This window comes from Myxine glutinosa, chromosome 5, assembly GCF_964187855.1.
Source record: "Myxine glutinosa chromosome 5, kmMyxGlut1.1, whole genome shotgun sequence".
Lineage (NCBI taxonomy): Eukaryota > Metazoa > Chordata > Myxini > Myxiniformes > Myxinidae > Myxine > Myxine glutinosa.
In genome coordinates, this window is record NC_136265.1 from 154,233,234 (window position 1) to 154,254,837 (window position 21,604).

At 40.8% G+C, this 21,604-nt stretch overlaps 2 protein-coding genes across 7 annotated transcripts in view; both read right to left on the minus strand.

Moving 5' to 3' along the window:
• Positions 1-21,604, minus strand: part of LOC137416859 (phosphofurin acidic cluster sorting protein 2) — a 984,123-nt gene that overhangs the window by 564,098 nt on the left and 398,421 nt on the right. The gene's annotated exons all lie outside the window — the stretch shown is intronic.
• Positions 1-21,604, minus strand: part of LOC137426906 (trinucleotide repeat-containing gene 6C protein) — a 183,789-nt gene that overhangs the window by 26,491 nt on the left and 135,694 nt on the right. For all 6 annotated transcript variants that reach the window (XM_068115913.2, XM_068115915.2, XM_068115912.2 and 3 more), the window contains 6 exons: positions 14,408-14,491; positions 13,314-13,371; positions 12,648-12,772; positions 2,115-2,237; positions 1,848-1,973; positions 1,573-1,686 (listed from right to left, as the gene is read on the minus strand). In XM_068115913.2, the coding sequence (XP_067972014.2) occupies positions 1,573-1,686; positions 1,848-1,973; positions 2,115-2,237; positions 12,648-12,772; positions 13,314-13,371; positions 14,408-14,491 (630 nt within the window). The remainder of the gene's footprint in view (positions 1-1,572; positions 1,687-1,847; positions 1,974-2,114; positions 2,238-12,647; positions 12,773-13,313; positions 13,372-14,407; positions 14,492-21,604) is intronic.

The window sequence follows — 21,604 nt, forward strand, 5'->3', positions numbered from 1 at the left end:
TATGCTTGGTCGACCGGTACTTTTCTGTTTCTGACAACTTCCAGTCTCCTAAAACTTCTTGTACAAGTCACTCTCTGATACAAGTCCGCGATGGCGGATTCCTTCCATACTCTGTACGGAAATTATGCTGAACTTGCGTGTCGGATCTCGTCTCGATGGACCAATCAACACACTGAGCTTTCTCCTGTGGAATCACCATTTTCTTTTGCATTAAACCACCAGACCTGAAAATAAAGAAAACTGAGTTTCTGTATCATGTAAAACAAAGGGTATTGTTGTATTATGTGTAGTATTAAATATATTAACCAAAGTTGTCCAGGTCTTTTTGAAGCACCCTGTATATTGGTTGTTCTTGTGCTTTATTCTGTCTGTCTGTCTGTTTGTCTTTCTGTATGTAAAATGCCTACAGGTCATAATTTTAAAACAATTTTCACAAAACATCCCAAAATGGTAGAACTGGTCATAAGTAAGAAGCCTATTGATTTTGAGGTCAAAAGGCCATATGCCAAAGGTCAATAACTGGCAAATTTCCAAAATTGTCAATTTTCATCCAATTGACTTGAGATTTGAACAGGATTTGCATATCAGGTCATTGAATTCATCCACCAATTTTGAGGTCAGCATAGGCCAAAAGGTCAACATAGGCCAAATTTCTAAAATTGTCAATTTTCATCCAATTGAATTGGAATTTGAAGAGGATTTGCATATTTGGTTATTGAATTCAACCACCAATTGTTTTTCAGGTCAAATTTGTTTTATGGATTTCGCAAGTATTCGTGCTACGCACAACATCTTTCTTATTTGTTTGGTTGTGGGTTTGTTTGTTTGACTTGTATGCATTCCTAAACTACAGGGTGGATTGAATTATAAACTGGTGGTTTATAATTGTGGTGTGCACGGGGTTTTAGGTGAGAAAAACTATCTGCATGACAACCATGGACATTAAAGTTGGAGAATGTTTATATTAAATATCATACTGTTTGAGTGTTTGTATTAATTAGTTGAAAAAGAGTTGAAAGTGGTGGTTGTACACAGGGTGTGCATAGGAAGCCTTTGAGCAGGTAAAATAAATAAATTAATACTGCTGGAAGTGAGAACATTCCAAGAACTGGATGGAATGAGCTGAAATAGGGTGGTTGTACTCGCAGGTGAAAATGAAGGTTTTAGGGGGTAAAAAAAAATGAACATAAAAGGAAGGTGAAAGTGTTGTGTCGCAGAAGTGAAAAACTGCTATGAATAAACATTGGGAAGTTAACACAACGCTATGAACTGTAAGTATTTATACCACCATTGTTAATTACAGCAATATTTAATTCAGTAACATTATCTCTACACAGTTGAAATAACAATCGTGGTTTCACTTATTTCCAACAAATTTCATGCCCAGCCACCCGTTACATATTTTCTCCCGTACCTAATCAGAATCATCCGTCCAAAAGACAGGTGGACAGGTCGCTAGCTGAGTGTCAGGTGACAAGTATACTAGCATTCTTATAACTAGGTGTTTCATCCTGCAGTCTATCTTAAGGTAGTCAACCTGAAAATTGTTCTCATAAGTCCCAAAACACTCACTTGTTCCTGCTGGTGACGCAAGACTGGAGGATTCCGCTGAGAATGCTGGGATAAATTCTGCTGCTGCTGCTGCTGTTGCTGCTGTTGTTGTTGCATCAAGAGTCGCTGCTGGGTCTGCAACAGGACAGGAAGCACTTTCATTACCCTTGCAATGAAGTGGAGGTAAAGGAGAGTTTCACCAATTAAACCATTTCACCACCGATTAAAGCTTACACTGAACCAAACAACCAACCAAACACAGACTCAACAAAATCCCATGCCCTGGCAACTCTCACCAACTGCAGCTGTGCCAACTGGTTAAACACTGCCATTTGTGGTGAGGCTAATGGTGCCTGGAGCAGAAGTGCTGGGTTCAGGCCACCGGCCTTGGCTGCATACTGCAATAGCTGCGCTGGAGCCACCTGAGACAAAGGAAGTCGAAACATCAGCTGGAAGCAACATAAAATGGGAACACTGCAACAACAAAATCTAGCAATGGGCATGTCTGTCGCAGCTGCGACAAAAAAATCCCCTTGCCAATGAACTCAAGACTCCTGAAATACCTGAGGGCCGATGAAATGCGGAGGCACTTGTGAGCGAAGGCTTGACTGGGAAGGAGGGAATGGCTGCCCGGGAGACAGCTGCTGAGGAGGCAGGTTTCTGGCAAACACGCCTTGATTGCCATTCTGTGATACAAAGGTGAAATACAAACAGCGGTGCAAAGGGAAAGGAAATGATAGATGAGTTTAAGAAAACAGTCAACATGAGGAGGTGTGAACTCCATTCAATGTACAATCTGCGCTGAGTGGGTTCATCAAAAATGTAGTGGTCTGAGAGGGGCATTAACCAGTGTGGCAGCTACATTCAAGTGTAAGGTGTGCACAGAGGGAGCTGCAGATGGAAGAAATGTTGAGTTGGATCTTGGAGACAGCGTGAAGCTGGAAGGTGTGAAAATATTTTGCTACCTCGGAGACGTGCTGAATGGAGAAGGTGGATCAGACTTGGCAACGGTTGCTGGAGTGAAATGTGCATGGAAGAAGTTTCGGGAACTGAGTGGCATGCTGACGAGGAGGGGAGTGTCATTGAAGCTGAAGGGAAAGGTGTATGCTGCATGTGTGAGAAGTGTTATGATTTATGGGAGCGAGACATGGGTAATGAACGTAGAGCAGCAACAAAGGCTGGAAAGGGTGGAAATGTGAATGGTTCGGTGGATGTGTGGAGTATCGTTGAGAGAGAGGAAGACAAATGATGAATTGCGAAAGATGATGGGAATAGAGTCTATGATGGATGCTGTGAAGAGGAACAGGTTGAGATGGTTTGGTCATGTGTTGAGGAAGGATGAAAGTGACTGGTTGAGAAGAGTCATGGAAATGAATGTAGAAGGAAATAGAGGATGGGGAAGACCGAGAAAGACTTGGCTAAAAATGGTGGAAGAAGAAATGTGGGCAAGAGGGTTAACAAGGGGAGATGCAGAAAATAGGGCAAAATGGAAAAGATTGTCATGGGAACCGCAAAGCTAACCCCCACTCTAGTAGGGAAAATGGCCTTAAAATGCCTGTTGTTGTATGAGGAGGGGAGGTTGTACACCCCAAACTGTCATAATTGTCAATGAAATGGGAATAAAATTTACTTTATCATGGTTAAACAAGTATCTGAAGCCTATTGCATCATCTGTGATCGAAACGCTTTGGTTCAAGCAACTCTCTTCCTCAGTGACGTACCTGACGACTGCTCGAACCCTGGCCCTGTGTGGGAAGTGTGTTGTTAGGGTAGGGAGGCTTTCCAGGTGAAGATGGCAAAAAAGGAGAGCCAGGAGGCTCATCAGCCAGCCCAGAGTCTTGACTGCCCAGTGAAAGAGTAAGCTAAAGGCAGACCAAGGCAGCGAGCCAAAAGCAGGCATTGAGTCAGAGAAGCAGCATGGCAAGGAAGCGGGGTGGGGGGAGGGAATGGGAATTGAGGGGAGAGGGAGTGTGGGTCAGGAGGAGGAATAGTAGTGTTAGCAGAATGGTAAGCATGCACGAAAGCAGAAAGTGCCAAAAGTGAACAGACAGTAAGCAGGAAACATTGTTATGGTTGTTGTTGTTGTGAAGGTTGTTGTTGTTATTCTACTTTGAGTGGCATCATCTTACTATAATTCACCAAATGTCTGTCTGTCTGTTCACAGGTACCGCAAAAATGGCTGAACCGATGGCATCAAAATTTTGGGTCGGTAATCCTGGGACCCCCTAGAGTAAAATAGGCTATATTGTTTTTCCAATTTTCCAATTCTTCCAAAACAACAACAAACAACATGCATTTTCAAGGCCATTTTCCCTACTAGAGCGGGGGTTAGCCTTGCGGTCCCCATGACAATCTTCTCCATTTTGCCCTATTTTCTGCATCTCTCCTTGTTAACCCCCTTGCCCGCATTTCTTCTTCCACCATCTTTAGCCAAGTCTTTCTCGGTCTTCCCAGTCCTCTACTTCCTTCTACCTTCATTTCCATCACTCTTCTCAACCAGTCACTTTCATCCTTCCTCAACACATGACCAAACCATCTCAACCTGTTCCTCCTCACAGCATCAATCACAGGCTCTATTCCCATCATCTTTCGCAATTCATCATTTGTCTTCCTCTCTCTCAACGACACTCCGCACATCCGTCGAACCATTCGCATTTCCACCCTTTCCAACCTTCGTTGCTTCTCTACGTTCATTACCCATGTCTCGCTCCCATAAATAATAACACTTCTCACACATGCAGCATACACCTTTCCCTTCAGCTTCAACGACACTCCCCTCATCATCAGCACGCCACTCAGTTCCCGAAACTTCTTCCATGCACATCTCACTCTAGCAACCGTTGCCGAGTCTGATCCACCTTCTCCATTCAGCATGTCTCCGAGGTAGCAAAATGTTTTCACACCTTCCAGCTTCACGCCGTTTTTCCAATTTTCCAATTCTTCCAAACACGATGGAATAATATTTACCGATATGAACAGTGATGTGGCTTTTATTGAAATTCTACAAATACTGTTTAGATTTTGATGATTTGCGTGTGATATTATTTGACGTATGTTAGTAGGGGAATAATGGGGGTTCTGGGCAACATTAAATTTAACATTGAAGTCAATGGGGAAAAAGGGAAAAACTTATTGACTCACACCCCCCTCTCTCATAAAATTACACCCCCTTTTCTCTCAAAAAATTGCACCCCTTTTTACCCTCGCCTGAGGAGAGGGTATTGCATTTGAGTCCATTTGTCTGTTTGCCCACACAGAATAAATATGATTTTCTCTGCAACCGTTGGTCCGATTGAAAGGAAATTTTCACTCAAAAAATTGCGCCACTTTTGGTGCAACTCCACCTGTAGAATTTTTTAAATTATAATTATGATGTCATCGGTCACGTGGTTTGGCCGCCATATATGTTTTAACACAAAAGCCTTAAAAACCATTGAAATTACACCCCTTTTTCTCTCATTAAATTGCACCCCCTTTTCTCCCTCCTAAGCCCCGCCAACTTTTTACTAAGCCCCGCCCACTTTCCCTAAACCTTGCACATGGCTTGAAATGCCAGGCATGCCAGGCTTGAAAAATTACACCCTTTTTTCTCCCTGCATTTAACTTATTAACTCTCCCCATTTTTCATTATACTCATACAGAGACCCAACAAATATTTGTGTTTCATTTTTAGGTAATAACTTAATTCTCTTAGAAGAACAATCACCATCTAGAATATTGACAAATGTTATATTAGAATTTAACTCTCGGTTTAGGTATCGCCATTGAGCTGATATGAAATGATAAACTTCTCTTAATGACCTCGTCTGACCCCCTCCCGAACCACATACCATTTTGAGATTATAGTAAATTATTTTCCCCTCAATCTCTTGGCAATCACTTTTTTGTCTAGTAAATACAATGTTTCAAAACACAAAAGACAAATTTCAATCAATCTCCTCATTTAAAAAGGATACTGAAATATATTGCACTGATGTAAAATTGAACAAAGATGATTTCAATAACTTTTGGATTAAACCTATTATGAAGGATAATATGAGCTACTCAATACCTTTTAAAGGAAGAGCATTCTCTGTCTTTGGGAAGTCGTCAATTAAAGTAATTATAACAAAAGTTTCACCACTATTTATGGAGATTTATAATAAACTAGAGGAGGTAATGAAACATGTAAAAGTATCAAAAAAGAAAACTCTTTTTACTGAAGCTACCGAAAAGGAGGATAAAACTATTAGCTCCAAACACGGTGAAATTTCTATATTCTTTAATAACCCCAAAGATGTCAATCTTGATGAAATGAAAGATTTTAATATATCAGGAGAAATGTCATTTCGCTCAATAGTAGTTAGGAACCATTTTAAAATTACCTTTAATATAAAAAATGTTGTAGTTGAATCTGTAAATGAAAAAAAGTATATGGATATAGATGGTCGTGTTTTTTCTTCTAATTAAATATGAGTCATTATTCAAGTGAAGATTTTGTTCATTTTAAAAGGGATAGTCACAGTAGTGAGAGACTACTGTGACTTTGTAGTGAGACTTAGTGTGTAGTGAGAGTAGTGTAAGTGAGAGTCATAGTAGTGAGACTTTGTCTTCCCAAGACAGTTATGATACTGAGAGTTTGTGTTCTAACGATAGCTATGAAAGTAGTTTTATAGATGATGATGATTATGAAAGCACCGATTATAGTGAAGATGATTTTTCGTTTAAGTAATCTTTTACTTTTTAAATATGATAAATCCAAACGAAATACCAGATATTGAGCCTCTTGAATTCCCTGAATCTCCATATGATAAATTAGAGAACTGCCCAGCTTGTGATAGAGTGGGATTAAATACAGAGTCAAAAGCCCATAAACAATGTTTATTCTGTGATTATCTCTTAATTAATGATATATATATATATATATAACTCTTTTAAATTAGAACCAAAAATGAATTACTTTACAAGATTAATAAGAGAGATGAATGTTAAGCATTATGATGAGAATACACCATTTCTTACAAGGGAAGAGGCTATTTGTATTGAGGAAATGTGTAGGGGTTTAATGATATTTATTATTCAAAATAATTTTAATGGAAATGTTAATACAAGATACTATATAAATAAAATAATGGATTATCTTGAAATTAAACCTGAACTCGGGATAAAATATAGAGTTTCTAAAAAAGCTCATAAAAAATTAGATGCCTTGTTTTCCAAATATATAAATGAATGATTTTTTACCCGTTTGGGAAAATAAGATAAAATTTAACAATCATAAAAATCTCCCAAATTCATTAAGATGTCTAATAGTTGGTTCAAGCGGATGTGGAAAAACCTGTTTGCTTTTAAAGATGCTCCTTACCCCCAACTTTTTAGATTATGATAATTTAATAATTTTCACAAAGTCAAGTTTTCAACCCGAGTATCAACTACTATCACAAAGTTTTAATGCGGGTCTTCAAAAAGAAGATATAATCGGTTTATTTAAACTTCAAAAAAAACTAAATGATTATAACATTGAAGATATAATACAACTATTTTGTGATACACAGAAATCAAAACCGAAACCAAAACCCATAACTTGTATTCTCAGTGATAGTACGGATGATATACCTTCACCCCAAGATTTAGATAAATAAAAAAAGAACCTCATTATCTTTGATGATTGTGTTAATGAGAGAAACCAAACGGTTATGGATAGCTACTATACAAGAGGGAGACATTCTTCTTGTAATTGTATTTATCTCAGTCAATCATACTTTCAACTCCCTCGTCGCTCAATAAGAAACAATGCCAATACTTTTATTTTATTCATGTTAAATTTAATAGATGTAAATAATTTTTGGAGAGACAATATTGTTCTACGTTATGTAGTAAAAAAGAATTTGAGGCTCACATGAAACACGATTGGAAAATATAAATATATTGTTGTGAAACAAGATGAGATACTAAATGATATTTTTCAATAAATAAATACAGAAAATGAATGCACAAGAAAGAGCAAGAAGATTTAAGGAACATCAGGAGTTAGTTTCAAAAGTTGTAAAGCAACAGGAAGGCATAAAGAGGAAACGCAGACAGAAACTAATGGGTGAAGAAGCGTTTGAAAGAAAACAAGAGAAATTTTTTAAACCGCTTTAAAAAACTTCCAAACAAAAAATGATTTCTTCTACAACTCCCACGATAGAATATACTCCGAAAAAACTTCAAATGCTCAAAGATTTTAGTCAAATGACGGAGCAAGAACTTGGAGATATCGGAGAATTAGAATATGATGATGAAGGATTATTTCGGCAACTTGAGGAGGTAAATCAACCTCCCAATTATATTGTGGAAGCTCTTCAAAACAATGAATATTTGGCGGATTCAAAAACCAGAGCAGGTCTCATTCCCACAGAAGAACCAGCACAGTTCTATCTTGTTAAAGAAAAGGTATTGATATTTAATGATAAATTGATGTTCTTGAGTTCTGCTCAACCAAATGTTAAATTAACCCCCAGATTAATGTTTCTTCTAACAAAAGATGGAAAACAAGCAACAAGTATGAGGGGTGATTCAACATATTTAAATGAACCATTGAATATGAAAAATGAAGATGATAGGGTATATATTGATTTACTAAACTCACTTGATTATGGAGTTTCTGTTGCTGGTAAAAGTAAGAGAATGAGAAGGAAAAACATATTATTGATGCTTTAAGCAAGCTTGGTTTAGCCTCGGGTTCGGGTGTTAGCTTTCTTCCAAATAACCCATCACAATTAGTTAATAGGCTATTATTGCTGTTAGGCAGTAAGAAGGCTGGGAACAGCAATTGTTTTAATGAAGCCTGCCATTTTAGATCAGTTGATGAATATGAAAATAATTAATAAATGTCAATACAAAGATATTTTATTACATATTAAATAAGATGAGAAGCACAATTCTTAGTTTTTAATTTCACGAGTGATTACACAGCTCCATTCCCTTACCCACTACAACTTGACCCCACAAAAGAATATGAGGCTTCTTTGTTGTCAATAGAAACTTACAATACCCTTTTTAATATCACAGAGAAAAATAACAAGTTTAGTTATGATTCAGGAAGCGGATACAAAACTATAACAGTTTCATCCGGAGCATACGAGATTTCTCAAATATCTTCTGAAATTTCTCGCCTTATGAAAGAACAAGGTGATGAACCAAAAAATATTGTAATATATATTCAAAAACATACTTCAAAATCAACTATTAAACTTAAAAATAATTATAAAGTTGATTTCACAATTGAAAATTCATTCAGAGAGCTATTAGGTTTCTCTTCAAAAAAGATTGAAACCAACGGGACGTTTTACAGTGATAATGTTATTCAAATATCCTCCGGTATAAATTCGGTATTAATTAATTGTGATTTGATTGATGGTGCTTATAACGATGGAATAAGAACAAATACAATATTTTCATTCAGCACATACTCAACCCTGATTGGTTATAAATTCAATATGGAACCAAAAAATCTTGTCTATTTACCTGCCAGGAAAAACCATATAGAGTAAATTTTAGGATAACCAATCAAGATAATCATATGATTTCCTTTAATGAAGAAATTATATCCATCAGAATTCACCTACGTGAAGTTTTTTAATAAATAAATAATGGTTATTGTGAGAAAACACGAGTTGGGAAAATATAAAATAATTACAGGCTCAGGCATGTTCCTTTCACAATACTATAAGGGTGAAGGTATGTTTCTTGGTAGAGGATACTATAAACCGAAAGAGACAACAGGGTGTAGGGCATCAATTTAGAAATAAAGGCGATGCGATAATTGATACTCTAATGGGTATTGGTTCAACCATTCTTAAACAAAAAGACCTAATTGGTTCAACCGCTTCTGCTGTGGGAAATGTAGCAGGTGCTATAAAGAGTATAAAAGATGCTCAATAGGAGTCTCATAAATTACAAGCAATCAAAGAAATTAAAAAAGGCAAAACTCAACTATCTTCACAAGAACGACAAAAAATAATTCAAATACTTGGGTCAGGGTTTCAACGCTTTTAATGCTATATAAATACAAGCATTCTGAGTATTGCGCTGCAATACATGTCCCCTACCGGCAGTCTGTCGTCCGGAAAACTGTTGGGGAAATTACCAAGGGTTATTAACCCACAGGTTCTGAATCGTTCCCAATCGCTAATTACCTCAGGACGGGCTCACCTGGATTCGCACTCGGGACTTCGATTTATACACCTTGCAGACAGGTCAGCAGAAACACGACAAAAAAAGTTGTTGATAAAGAACCTTTCGAGTCGCTAAATATCAGTTATTTATTATATTTTCCGGTTCACGATCAATGATCGATGTATTTTAGTAGACTGACATGCTGAACAGATCTGTGAAGTTTCCCCTCGATTGGATCAAAAATGAGGGGGAGCGGCTCGGTTTTAAAGGTTCATGTTTAAAAACGTCATAACTCTGAAACCATGTGACGCATGACGTCATGCTCGCTGACGTTTTTGTTCGTCATGGATATGCGATTCTGCCTGCAAAGTTTGGCCTCGATCTGTTCAGCCGTTGCAGAGAAAAAGGGGTTTTCGTGTTTTCACGAAAAACAATATGGCGGCCGAACCACGTGACCTGTGACGTCATAATTACCATTAAAATATTCTACAGACTGAGTCCCCCCTACGGTGAAAATTTGATCTGAATCGGTCCTATTATTGCAGAGAAAATCTTTTTTAAAGGAAATTAAAACTTAAAATGGCACTGAGTTAAGGATCATCAGAATTATCAGAATTCCCAAAGTTCAAAGTGCCATAACTTTGTCAAAAATGATCGAAACGTCGTGAAGTTCGAACTTGATCTGTAACTTATCATGAGGAAACCATGTGCCAAGTTTGAAATCATTAGCAATGAGAGTTTAGAAAAAAAGTCCGGAAAACTGTTCTTTGCGTGACGGACTGACAGACTGACAGACGGACAGACGGCGTGCAAACCTATCGTACCCAGAGGACCCAAAAGACCCACTCCCCCCCCCCCTCCCACCCCAACCTCCCGAGGACCCAAAAGACCGAGAAGACCCCGATAACCCAAAGGACCCAGAGGAACCAAAAGACCTCAAATACCAAAAAGACTGAAAAGACCCCGAAGACCCAATGGACCCCAAAGACCCAAAATACCCCAAAGAGCCTAAAGACCCCAAATACCTCGAAGACCTAAAAGACTGAAAATACCCAATGTACCCCAAAGACTTAAGATACCCCAAAGACCCAAAATAACCTGAAGACCCAAAATACCCTGAAGACCTCGAAGACCCAAAAGACACTAAAGACCTCGAAGACCCAAAATACCCCAAAGATCCTTGAAGACTCAAAAGGCCGAAAAGATCCAAAGGACCCCAAAGACCCAAAATACCTTGAAGACCAAAAATACCACAAACACCCTTAAAGACCTCGAAGACCAAAAGACCAAAAAGACCCCGAAGACTGAAAAGACCCAAAGATCCTTAAAGTCCCAAAACATTCCGAAGAATGAAAATACCCTGGAGACCCAAAAGACCCTTAAAGGGGAACCCAAACAAAAAAATTTTTTTCTGAAATACAATTGCCAATCAATAATATCACGGTCTAATTCGAAAGGAAATTTTCTATTTATTTGCCAATCACAAAGTGCCGAAAAAAACGTGAGACTGTCGATTTTCGAGTTTGCAAGTGACGTCACATTGCGATCCTGCCGGCGACAGCACAGAGAGAAATGGTGCATTGCAAGCTCGATTCCGATACTGATTGGGGATGGTGGAGGAGGGTGGGGGGAGGTGGTGTGGAGTGGTCATGGGTATTGTTAGCTAAGGTGATGGTTGATGGGGGATTGTGAGGGAATGGTGAAGGGGTGTGGGGTGGTCATGGGTATTGTTAGCTCGGGTGATGGTTGAAGGGGGATTGTGGGGGGATGGTGTGGGTTGTCGTAGGTATTGTTAGCTAGGGTGACGGTTCATGTTTTTTTTCTGGAAAATTGAGATGCCTCAAAAAACAAGGACACCTAAGTTGAACAAAAATAAGCAAGAGCAATATTACCAAAATAAATCAGCAAGAAATCCAAGTCAAAGCAGTTGTGTCAGCAGAAAATATCTGATGGCAGAAAAATGTGTTGCACACTTGGAACAAACTCGCCCGTAGTGCAGGTACAACACAACAACAACAGGTATTTTAAGGCCATTTTCCCTGCTCGAGCGGGGGTTAGCCTTGCGGTCCCCATGACAATCTTCTCCATTTTGCCCTATTTTCTGCATCTCCCCTGGTTAACCCCCTTGCCCGCATTTCTTCTTCCACCATCTTTAGCCAAGTCTTTCTCGGTCTTCCCCATCCTCTACTTCCTTCTACATTCATTTCCATGACTCTTCTCAACCAGTCACTTTCATCCTTCCTCAACACATGACCAAACCATCTCAACCTGTTTCTCTTCACAGCATCCATCACAGGCTCTATTCCCATCATCTTTTGCAATTCATCATTTGTCTTCCTCTCTCTCAACAATACTCTGCACATCCACCAAACTATTGGCATTTCCACCCTTTGTTGCTGCTCTACGCTCATTACCCATGCCTCGCTCCCATAAATCATAACACCTCTCACACATACAGCATACACCTTTCCCTTCAGCTTCAACAACACTCCCCTCCTCGTCAGCACGCCACTCAGTTCCCGAAACTTCGGACAAAAGACAGTTGTCGTGTGGACGGCTCTCAGTTAAGACAGAGCGTCCACGGATGGCCAAAACGCAGGTACTCTGCGTTTAATGCAGGTACTCTGCACCAGTACGCAGGTACGTACAATGGCAAAACGCAGGTACTAACAGATACTCTGCTAGTATTTACAAGGATTATTCTTAAAGAGCGTTAATATGGGAAACTTTTTCAGTTGAATGGTCCCCTATGTGGAAAAGTTGTTACTGCCACTCATTGACTTTTTATGTTGGGACAAGCACAAGCGATGCATTAAAACAGCAAATACTACTAATCCATGATGTCAACATGTTAAAAAGCAAACTGGAAAGCCAAAGGGCACTATAGAGGGAGAGAAAATTGCTGGTTGGTGGTAAACATTGAGAGAATCAACTATGAACAAAGGTATGAATCACACCTTGTCAAAGAAAGCGTTGCGGTCCAGTGGGGGTTCACGAAGCAGGTTGGACCGTGGCAATAACCCATTCAAATCCAATGCAGAACCGAGGCCATGCCTGTCAAACTCGGCTTTCTGCAGAACACCTGCGGTTCACAATTCGCACAAAGTCACCATTAATTGGGTTTGTGTCGGAGTCAAAAAGGATGCCATGGCCATGCTTCATTTAACATTATTTAGACGTTTGGTTGAATGTGCAAGTGCCCAACACCTCATCTAACAATCGTAAATACTTTGGGAGCTTCTTTACAACCGAGTACCAGCTACAGATTAATTTATCACTGACATAGAATACTCTCCATTACACAAAAGCCTACGCAGTACAAAACCTCTCATCTGCCATGTAGATAAGTGAGAATCAGGAATGGAAAGAGAAATTAGATCAACAGTTTAGTATTCATTTCACATTCTCCTGCGCATATGCCTCCCCCTTTCCCTCACACACACTCGCTCCCCTCACTCGCAATTCCCCTTCCAATCCCCCAAAACTAGATAATCACAAAAGAATTACACTATCCTTCCTACTCGTGAGGCAGCCTTTGAAGCCACAATACAAATGAAGTGCATTTTGTGCTCTTTCATTAGACGCATGGTGTTGAGTTTCCATTTAGCATAGAGGCTGCTTACCGAGCGCCATTTCTAGGTTGAGGTGATTTCCACGAAGCGCCTCTTCAGCAGGTTCTCTCTGCAATGTGGGGCAGCCTCATCAGCATTCTGCCAGAACTTATCAGCTCAACATGTTGCATTAACACCTTCACAGATCAGCTCAAAGCCTCACAAAACCTAAACCATGATAAAGGTAAATGTCCTGCAACGCTTACAAAGCTGTCACTTCTGTCTTTTTAAATGCGTGATTTTGACATTTGGTACAAGAGCCGGTGTTTTCTGCAATAGCAAAAACAACTGATCAAAACATGGAATTAATATTTCGAGTTCAACCTAGATTAAGGATCACAAGCGAATTGAATAATATGTTAGGGAGCATTGAAGGAAAAGTAACTAGAGCGAAGTTTATAGCACGCCATCGCAAATTCCCACCTAAAGAAAAGTTGAAAGTTGGAAAAATGTTCCACTAGAAATGACCTAATATAAAGTTTTGAGTTGAATTTTTTTTCCATGTTGATGCCCTGTGTCACTAAGTCCCCACCCCTGGGGCATGAACCGGGGGTCAAATCCCAAAAATCGTAACATATTTTATGTGTCCCCAATGTTGATTGCATATACAATGTTTCATTTAAAAAATCGTGCCCGTAACTGCATTTTTTTGGTATTTCACCTTTTGACACCACCCCAGTGGCCAGGGCCAAAAATGATAGTGCGATTGCACCTTTTTGCCATGTAGTCATCATAACTATCAGGTTTGGTGAATTTTTGCACAACCATTTAGGAGATAGCATGACTGACAGACAGGATGGACGGAGCCGATTACAAATCCACCGTTTTTTTTCAAAAGCCATGGGGATAAAAATGCAGTTGTGACAGCTTACCGGACAGTAGATAAATAAACAGAAGAAGATACGGATAAAACCCACATGTACTAATCCAGAAAAATCCACCCCTCAGCAAGAATCGTTGTGTGAAAAAGGATCTTGCCAATCTGAAGTACTGCAATGCAGCTCAGCAAGTGTGGCGATTCCAATGTCACGTGCAAGAAAGCAGCGAAAGTCTGACCAAATGCAAGCTGGATTGCTCTGCTGGAATGTGAACAAGTAAATACTTACACGGAAGCCTTGGTCGGTCAGCTGTTTGATGAGCCGGTCAATCAGGATGTCATCGTGTCTATATGGTGACTTGCCCATGGTCCCCTGTATCAATGAGGTGGATGGAGGAGAGAGAAATAGGCAGTTTTAAGGCAAATACAATACAATTGGATTTGATCCTGTTAAAGAACGAGTGTGCAACTCCTAGGATGAGTGATGTTGCTCACAGTTCCAAACTTTTAGAGAAGTAAATAGTATGGCACTCGGTAGAGAGCATGCTTCCACCAGGCTGAAAAGTTTACATTTTGTATTCCACTGATAGGCTGGATCTGGATCCCGACCTGAACCAAAATCTAATCGGCTTGGTCTTGTCACCTAACAAACTCATCCACTGAGTTTTGTCAATACTTGTCCACAACCTTTTGAAATATCATGCTATATATAGTTTTGGGCCGCATCTCTTAAATGGTGTAGAATCACTTTAAAAATTCTCGGATTCGGATCCAGATCTTCACCAAAATCTAATCATTTCATCCTTTTCACACACTCAACCGTTTCACCAAATTTCATCCAAATCCGTCCACAACATTTTGAGACATCCTGTTTACAGACAGACAAACAAAGACAAGCAAACAGACAGTGTTGAAAACACAACCTCCATCCACCTGCAGTAGCGGAGGGTAACAACAATAAATAATCCTCGAATGGAATACCACAAGCAAGAGATGAAATACCACAAATATCAAACAACATACATCTGTAATTTTTAAATAACAAAAAGGCAAACATTAATTCCTCTCCCAAAGCAGACAACTTTGTTATTGCATTGCATGTTGTGTTGAATTCCACATTGGCTTCAAGTAGAAACAGAAATATGAATATTATCAGTGCTAGATGTTCGGAAATGAAACATGCAGCATATAAACATGATAGCCAGCTAATTTAAAGAAAGCTATCGTGCTCGAAGCGATTAATTAATCTATCTATAATGGAGCAGATGCATATATGGATATCTATTCTAATAGAGATGTTTGCGTGTCGCCATTTTTACCTCCGCCACTGAAGGTGGATGGAGGTTATGTTTTCACCCTGTCTGTCTTTTTGTGATATCTCAATATCTCAACAAGATATCTCAAAAAAGTTGTGGACGGATTTGGATGAAATTTGGTGGACAGATTGGTAGTGTGACAAGGACGAAATGATTAGATTTTGGTGAACATCTGGATTCGGATCCGACTTCTAGAATTTTTAAAGTGATTCTTCACCATTGGGAGATAGGACCAAAAACGATAAATAGCAGGATATCTCAAAAAGTTGTGGATGGATGATTTTGATTAAATGTGATTCCGTATTGTGATTTTCTGGTCTACTCTGTGATACAAAACGTAAACTGTTCACCTGGTGGAAGTATGCTCTCTACTGAGTGCTGTTCTAGTCTCGTTTTGTATTTTTAATTAATATTCTGAAATTTGTAGAATTTATTTTTCACTTGGAAGTTGTGGGTTACAATGTGTAAACAAAGATGGAAAAAGTCTGATTGAATGCATATTAATTCCAGGCTGTAAGGCAAGAATAAGCGAAAAATTTAAAAGGAGGTTTAGAATTTCTATAGGCAACACACACACACACACACACACACACACACACACACACACACACACACACACACACACACACACACACACACACACACACACACACACACACACACACACACACACACACAATTAATTGTACAGTATCGGTTGTTCCTAAACTTATATATAAATAATTTAAAGGATTGTTGTAAATGATGTTAATTTCACAACATCCCATATTCAACTTTATTTAAATTGTAAACCTCAAACATAATTTCTCCACCTAAAGCAAGAACCTTAACCTGTAAGCAATTGACTCGTTTCCCGACTGCATGGGTCATCAGCTGGGCACCGTTCTTCCTCGAGGTTTCGATCCTTTCAGCCCAGGACCTCTCCAAACGGCGGATCCACAACCTCGAACATGGATCCACATCAATAGATGGTACATCAGTAGATCCACAACCTCAGTTGCGTCCAGGCAGTCAGTCAACCCATCAATGCCACATCACTTATTCCAACTTTACTCGCAATATGATTTAATGTGTTATCATATATTTATAACTTTCCTTACACACTCGATAATATGATATCATTAAATCATTCACATCTTACCCTAAAAATACATCAATCTACCAACCACCATGACCACACCACCTAACTTTCTATCAAACTCTTTAATGATTGAATTAATGATTTAATGATTAATTAAATTAATTAATTAATTAAATTCTTTAATGATTAATTAATTTAATGATTTCATTGATTTAATGATTTAATGAATGATTGCAAACACACACACACACACACACACACACACACACACACACACACACACACACACACACACACACACATACACACACACCTCTGAGGATATCCCGGAGACTCAATAGCTCAATGGGCTGTCCCTGCGTAATTGATGAGGTTCGTGGGTTCGAGTCCTGGGTTGAGTCAGAATTTTTTTCACACTAGCCCCATGCAGGAATTTACTTCCTGTTTATTAAATTTTTAGATGAGTTCATCTTCAATGCACTTTCACACACATACACATACATACATACACTCACATCCGGGGTCTGCCAAGCAGGCACGTAAGACATCAGCCATTATAAAGCTCAGAGTGTCAGTTTGAGAATTCTCTGAGGATATCCCAGAGACTCAATAGCTCAGTGGGCTGTCTCCGCGTAAGTGATGAGGTTCCTGGGTTTGAGTCCCAGGTTGAGTCAGAATTTTTTCACACGAGCCCCACGCAGGAATTTACTTCCTGTTTATTAAATGTATGTATGTATGTATGTATGTATATATATATATATATATATATATATATATATATATATATATATATATATATATATATATATATATATATATATATATATATATATATATATACGTATATACGTATATACATATATATATATATATATATATATATATATATATATATATATATATATATATATATATATATATATACATATTGCTGCGGTTTTGAGATTTGTACAGTAAAGTTAATAAAGGTTAAAGGTTTGCCCCCCCATAGTTAGTCAGACGAGCAACATATAGGCCCATTTGTAGTATAGTTATTTCTTAGTATGTGTAAGAATAGGCCATTTCCCCTCTTAGTACCTGCGTTGTGTAAGGACAGGAGAATAGGCCCTACAATCATTTTGCGTACACCTCCATTCTACCTCTATGGGCGCAATCAATCCCGCGTCCCATTTGGCTGTCTCCTAGTCAAGTTACCACGAGGCAGGGCCTCGAAAGGTGAAGGAGGGAGGGTTGAGCTCGGCGCGGCAGCAGTGGGGACGGTAAGAATGAACCAGCCAATCAGAGCTCGAGCAGCATGGCGTGAGAGGGCTCGGTGAAGAGCGTCTGGTGAGTTCCAGAGGGTTCTAAGGGCGTGGCAATAAAAACCATTTGCGCGAAGCCCCCACCTCAGTCCAGTTATGGGAGAGGTGCTCGTGAGTTGAGAGAGTTGCGCGCAGACCAGAGTTACGGGAGAGGTGTGCTGAAGTGACTGAGTAAGGAGAAAGGAGACGCACTTGACGGGAATCCTTCGTGCTGTATGAACGTTGTTACGTAGCATACGTGGGCGCAGACAGGGCGTTGATAACTCACGCGGTTCGGCCAAAGCGAGTGAACGCGGCTGAGTAACCGCCAGCCGCGCAAAGTCCGCCCTCTACCGTTCGCCCCGAGATAACCTGTTCCGTTCGAGCGACACGATACGCGGTCCTGCCTTCTCCGACCTCCATCTTCACGGGACGTGCCGGGGACCGTGGAGAGCCGGACGGGGCCGATCCTGGACGACCAAGCCGGCGCGTTCGGCCTGAACAGCATCCTGCCCATCTGCAATCCCCGTGTGAGTGTGTGTGTCAGACGGGCCCGTTGTCCTGGGGTATTAAGTATAAGACTGTATAAGGATTGCTCTGTGTCTCTTCGTCCTGTGCTGTAAATACGTGCAAATCATAATTAAACCAATTTGTTCTTCCTTTTCTTTCCAATTCGATCGCCTTTGTGATTTCTCCATTGACTAAGCATGGTACGAATAAGCTCGTTCCAATCGGGTCTAGTAACTAATAATAGCGCGGATCACGTGTATGCAAACCGCTTGGCGTATCACCATCACACGTGGTTCGTGCGAGGCTTATTCCCCCGCTTCCAGGGCAGCGCTAGTACTTAGGTAACAGCGAATTTTTTTTTTTTTTTTTTTTTTGTATACTGAATAGAGGCTCGTGAAAGAGCTAACATTTATTTCACAAACAAATCAACCAGACAAACAAAATATATAAAAAGAGGGAGCGGAAGACAAGATGGGGAGAGAAGGGGAAGCACACAAACATAACATTTGAGAGCAGGGAGATGTGTGGGAGGGAGAGGACGGGGGGAGGAGGCGTGGGAAGGGGGGGGGGGGCGGGTGGGAGAAGTATAAAACACAAGGACACCAAGGACTTCTGCCCAAATACCAGAAGTTGGTATTTAAAAAAGTGGATTTGGGGTGAAATTAGCGGGGGTAGAAAAGATCAAGGTTTTGGATGGGGGAAGATAAGAGATGGTGGTGAACAGCTGTTTTAAAGACCTGGAGGGTGGAGTGGGATTGAAGAGAGTGAGGGAGTTTGTTCCAGAGGTGGGAAAAAAGCGGATTGAAGGAGTGAAGGTGAGCAGAGAGTCTTGATTTTGGCAGTTTAACCATAAGAGGGTTGCAGGCAGATCTTGTGCGACCTGTAGGAATATTTCGGGGGCAGAGCCCAGAGAGAGCTGGGGGGGGGGGCAAGGCCAGAGAGGAGTCGGTAGAAGACGGAAAGACCACCAACCTGCCTGCGGTGAGTGAGTGAAAGGCCCTTGGAGTTAGCTTAATCGCGCGAGATTCCAATGATTCTGAACACTTTGGTTTCAACAGCGTGCAGACGAGCTAGGTGTGAGGCAGGAGGACCAGCCCAGAGGGGAGAGCAATATTCCATTGAGCTGCGGATGAGAGCCTTTTATGTGGTGAGGAGCTCAGGTGTGCCAAGGAAGGACTTCGCACGACGGAGGATGCCCAGTCGGCGACTGGCTTTGGAGGCCAGATTTGAAATGTGGTTTTTCCCAGGAAAGATCATGGCAGATAGTGAGACCCAAACGCTTGAGTGACAGAACTTCTTGGAGAGGATTATTCAGAAAGTGGATGGGAGGGTTGTCCAGTCGGTCTTTTCGGAGAGACATCGTAAGAGTGTGAGATTTGTCAGGATTGAAAGACATGTTCCACTTGTTTGCCCAGTCTGTGATTTTGTCCAGGTCTGCAGAGAGTGAGGAGGCTGCAGACTGCTGATCTGAAGGATGAGGAATGGAGCGACAGAGTAGAGTCATCAGCAAAGAGATAGAGAGGATTTTCAAGAGAGTCAGAGAGATCATTGATACAACAACAACATGCATTTTAAAGGCCATTTTCCCTGCTAGAGCAGGGGTTAGCCTTGCGTTCCCCATGACAATCTTCTCCATTTTGCCCTATTTTCTGCATCTCTCCTTGTTAACCCCCTTGCCCGCATTTCTTCTTCCACCATCTTTCGCCAAGTCTTTCTCGGTCTTCCCCGTCTTCTACTTCCTTCTACATTCATTTCCATCACTCTTCTCAACCAGTCACTTTCATCCTTCCTCAACACATGACCAAACCATCTCAACCTGTTCCTCTTCACAGCATCAATCACAGGCTCTATTCCCATCATCTTTCGCAATTCATCATTTGTCTTCCTCTCTCTCAACGATACTCCGCACATCCGTCGAACCATTCGCATTTCCACCCTTTCCAACCTTCGTTGCTGCTCTACGTTCATTACCCATGTCTCGCTCCCATAAATCATAACACTTCTCACACATGCAGCATACACCTTTCCCTTCAGCTTCAACGACACTCCCCTCATCATCAGCACGCCACTCAATTCCCGAAACTTCTTTCATGCACATCTCACTCGAGGAACCGTTGCCGAGTCTGATCCACCTTCTCCATTCAGCATGTCTCCGAGGTAGCAAAATGTTTTCACACTTTCCAGCTTCACGCCGTCTCCAAGATCCAACTCAACATTTCCTCCATCTGCAGCTCCCTCTGTGCACACCTTACATTTGAATGTAGCTGCTACACTGGTTAATGACCCTCTCAGACCACTACATTTTTGATGAACCCACTCAGCGCACATTGTACACTGAATGGAGTTCACTCCGACACCCTTCCTACACACAGCACAGGGCCACTTCCCAGTTCTTTCCACCTCACCACATGCTTTACCACTTGCCATCACCTTCGTCTTTCCGATATTCACCTTCAGACCTTTTGTCTCTATACATTCCTTCCACGTGTTCATCTTTTCCTTCAGTCCATCCATACTTTCCGCAATCAACACCAGATCATCTGCATACAACAACTCCCATGGTAAGCCCTCCTTTACGTTCTGAGCCAGCACCTCCATCACAGCTACAAATAGTAGTGGACTTAGTACCGACCCCTGATGCTCTCCCACCTTCACCTCAAACTCACCACTAGTCCCGTCCTTCGTCCTTACAGCTGTGCGCGCTCTTTTGTACATTGCCATCACTACTCTGATCAACCATTCCTCCACTCATAACTTCCTCAATACCCATGTCAATACTTTGCGTGGAACCCGATCGAATGCTTTCTCCAGATCAACAAACCCAAGAAACAACTTCTTCCTCTTCTCCATGTACTTCTCCTGCAACTGCCTCACAATGAAAAGCGCGACTGTCGTTCCTCTTCCTGGCATGAATCCAAACTGCATTTCGTCGATCTTCACTTTCTTCCTTATCTTCCTCTCCAACACCCTTTCCAATACCTTCATTCCATGCTCCAATAACTTTATCGCTCGGTACGAGCCACACTCCAGAGGGTCACCTTTCCCCTTGTATAGAGGGACGAGGGTACTCGGTTCCCAATCCACTGGAATGGGGCCTTCTTTCACCACCAGATTACAGATCTCTGTCATTCTCTTCACACCCCAACTTCCTGCTGCCTTCAACATATCTCCCACAACTCCCGTCGGTCCTCCCGCTTTTCTCTCCTTCATTGCTTTTATCGCTTCCTCAACTTCCTTCTCAGTTATCTTCTCTGCCGGTCCTAAAACTGGGTTACTCTCTATGTTGCCATCCCATTCAT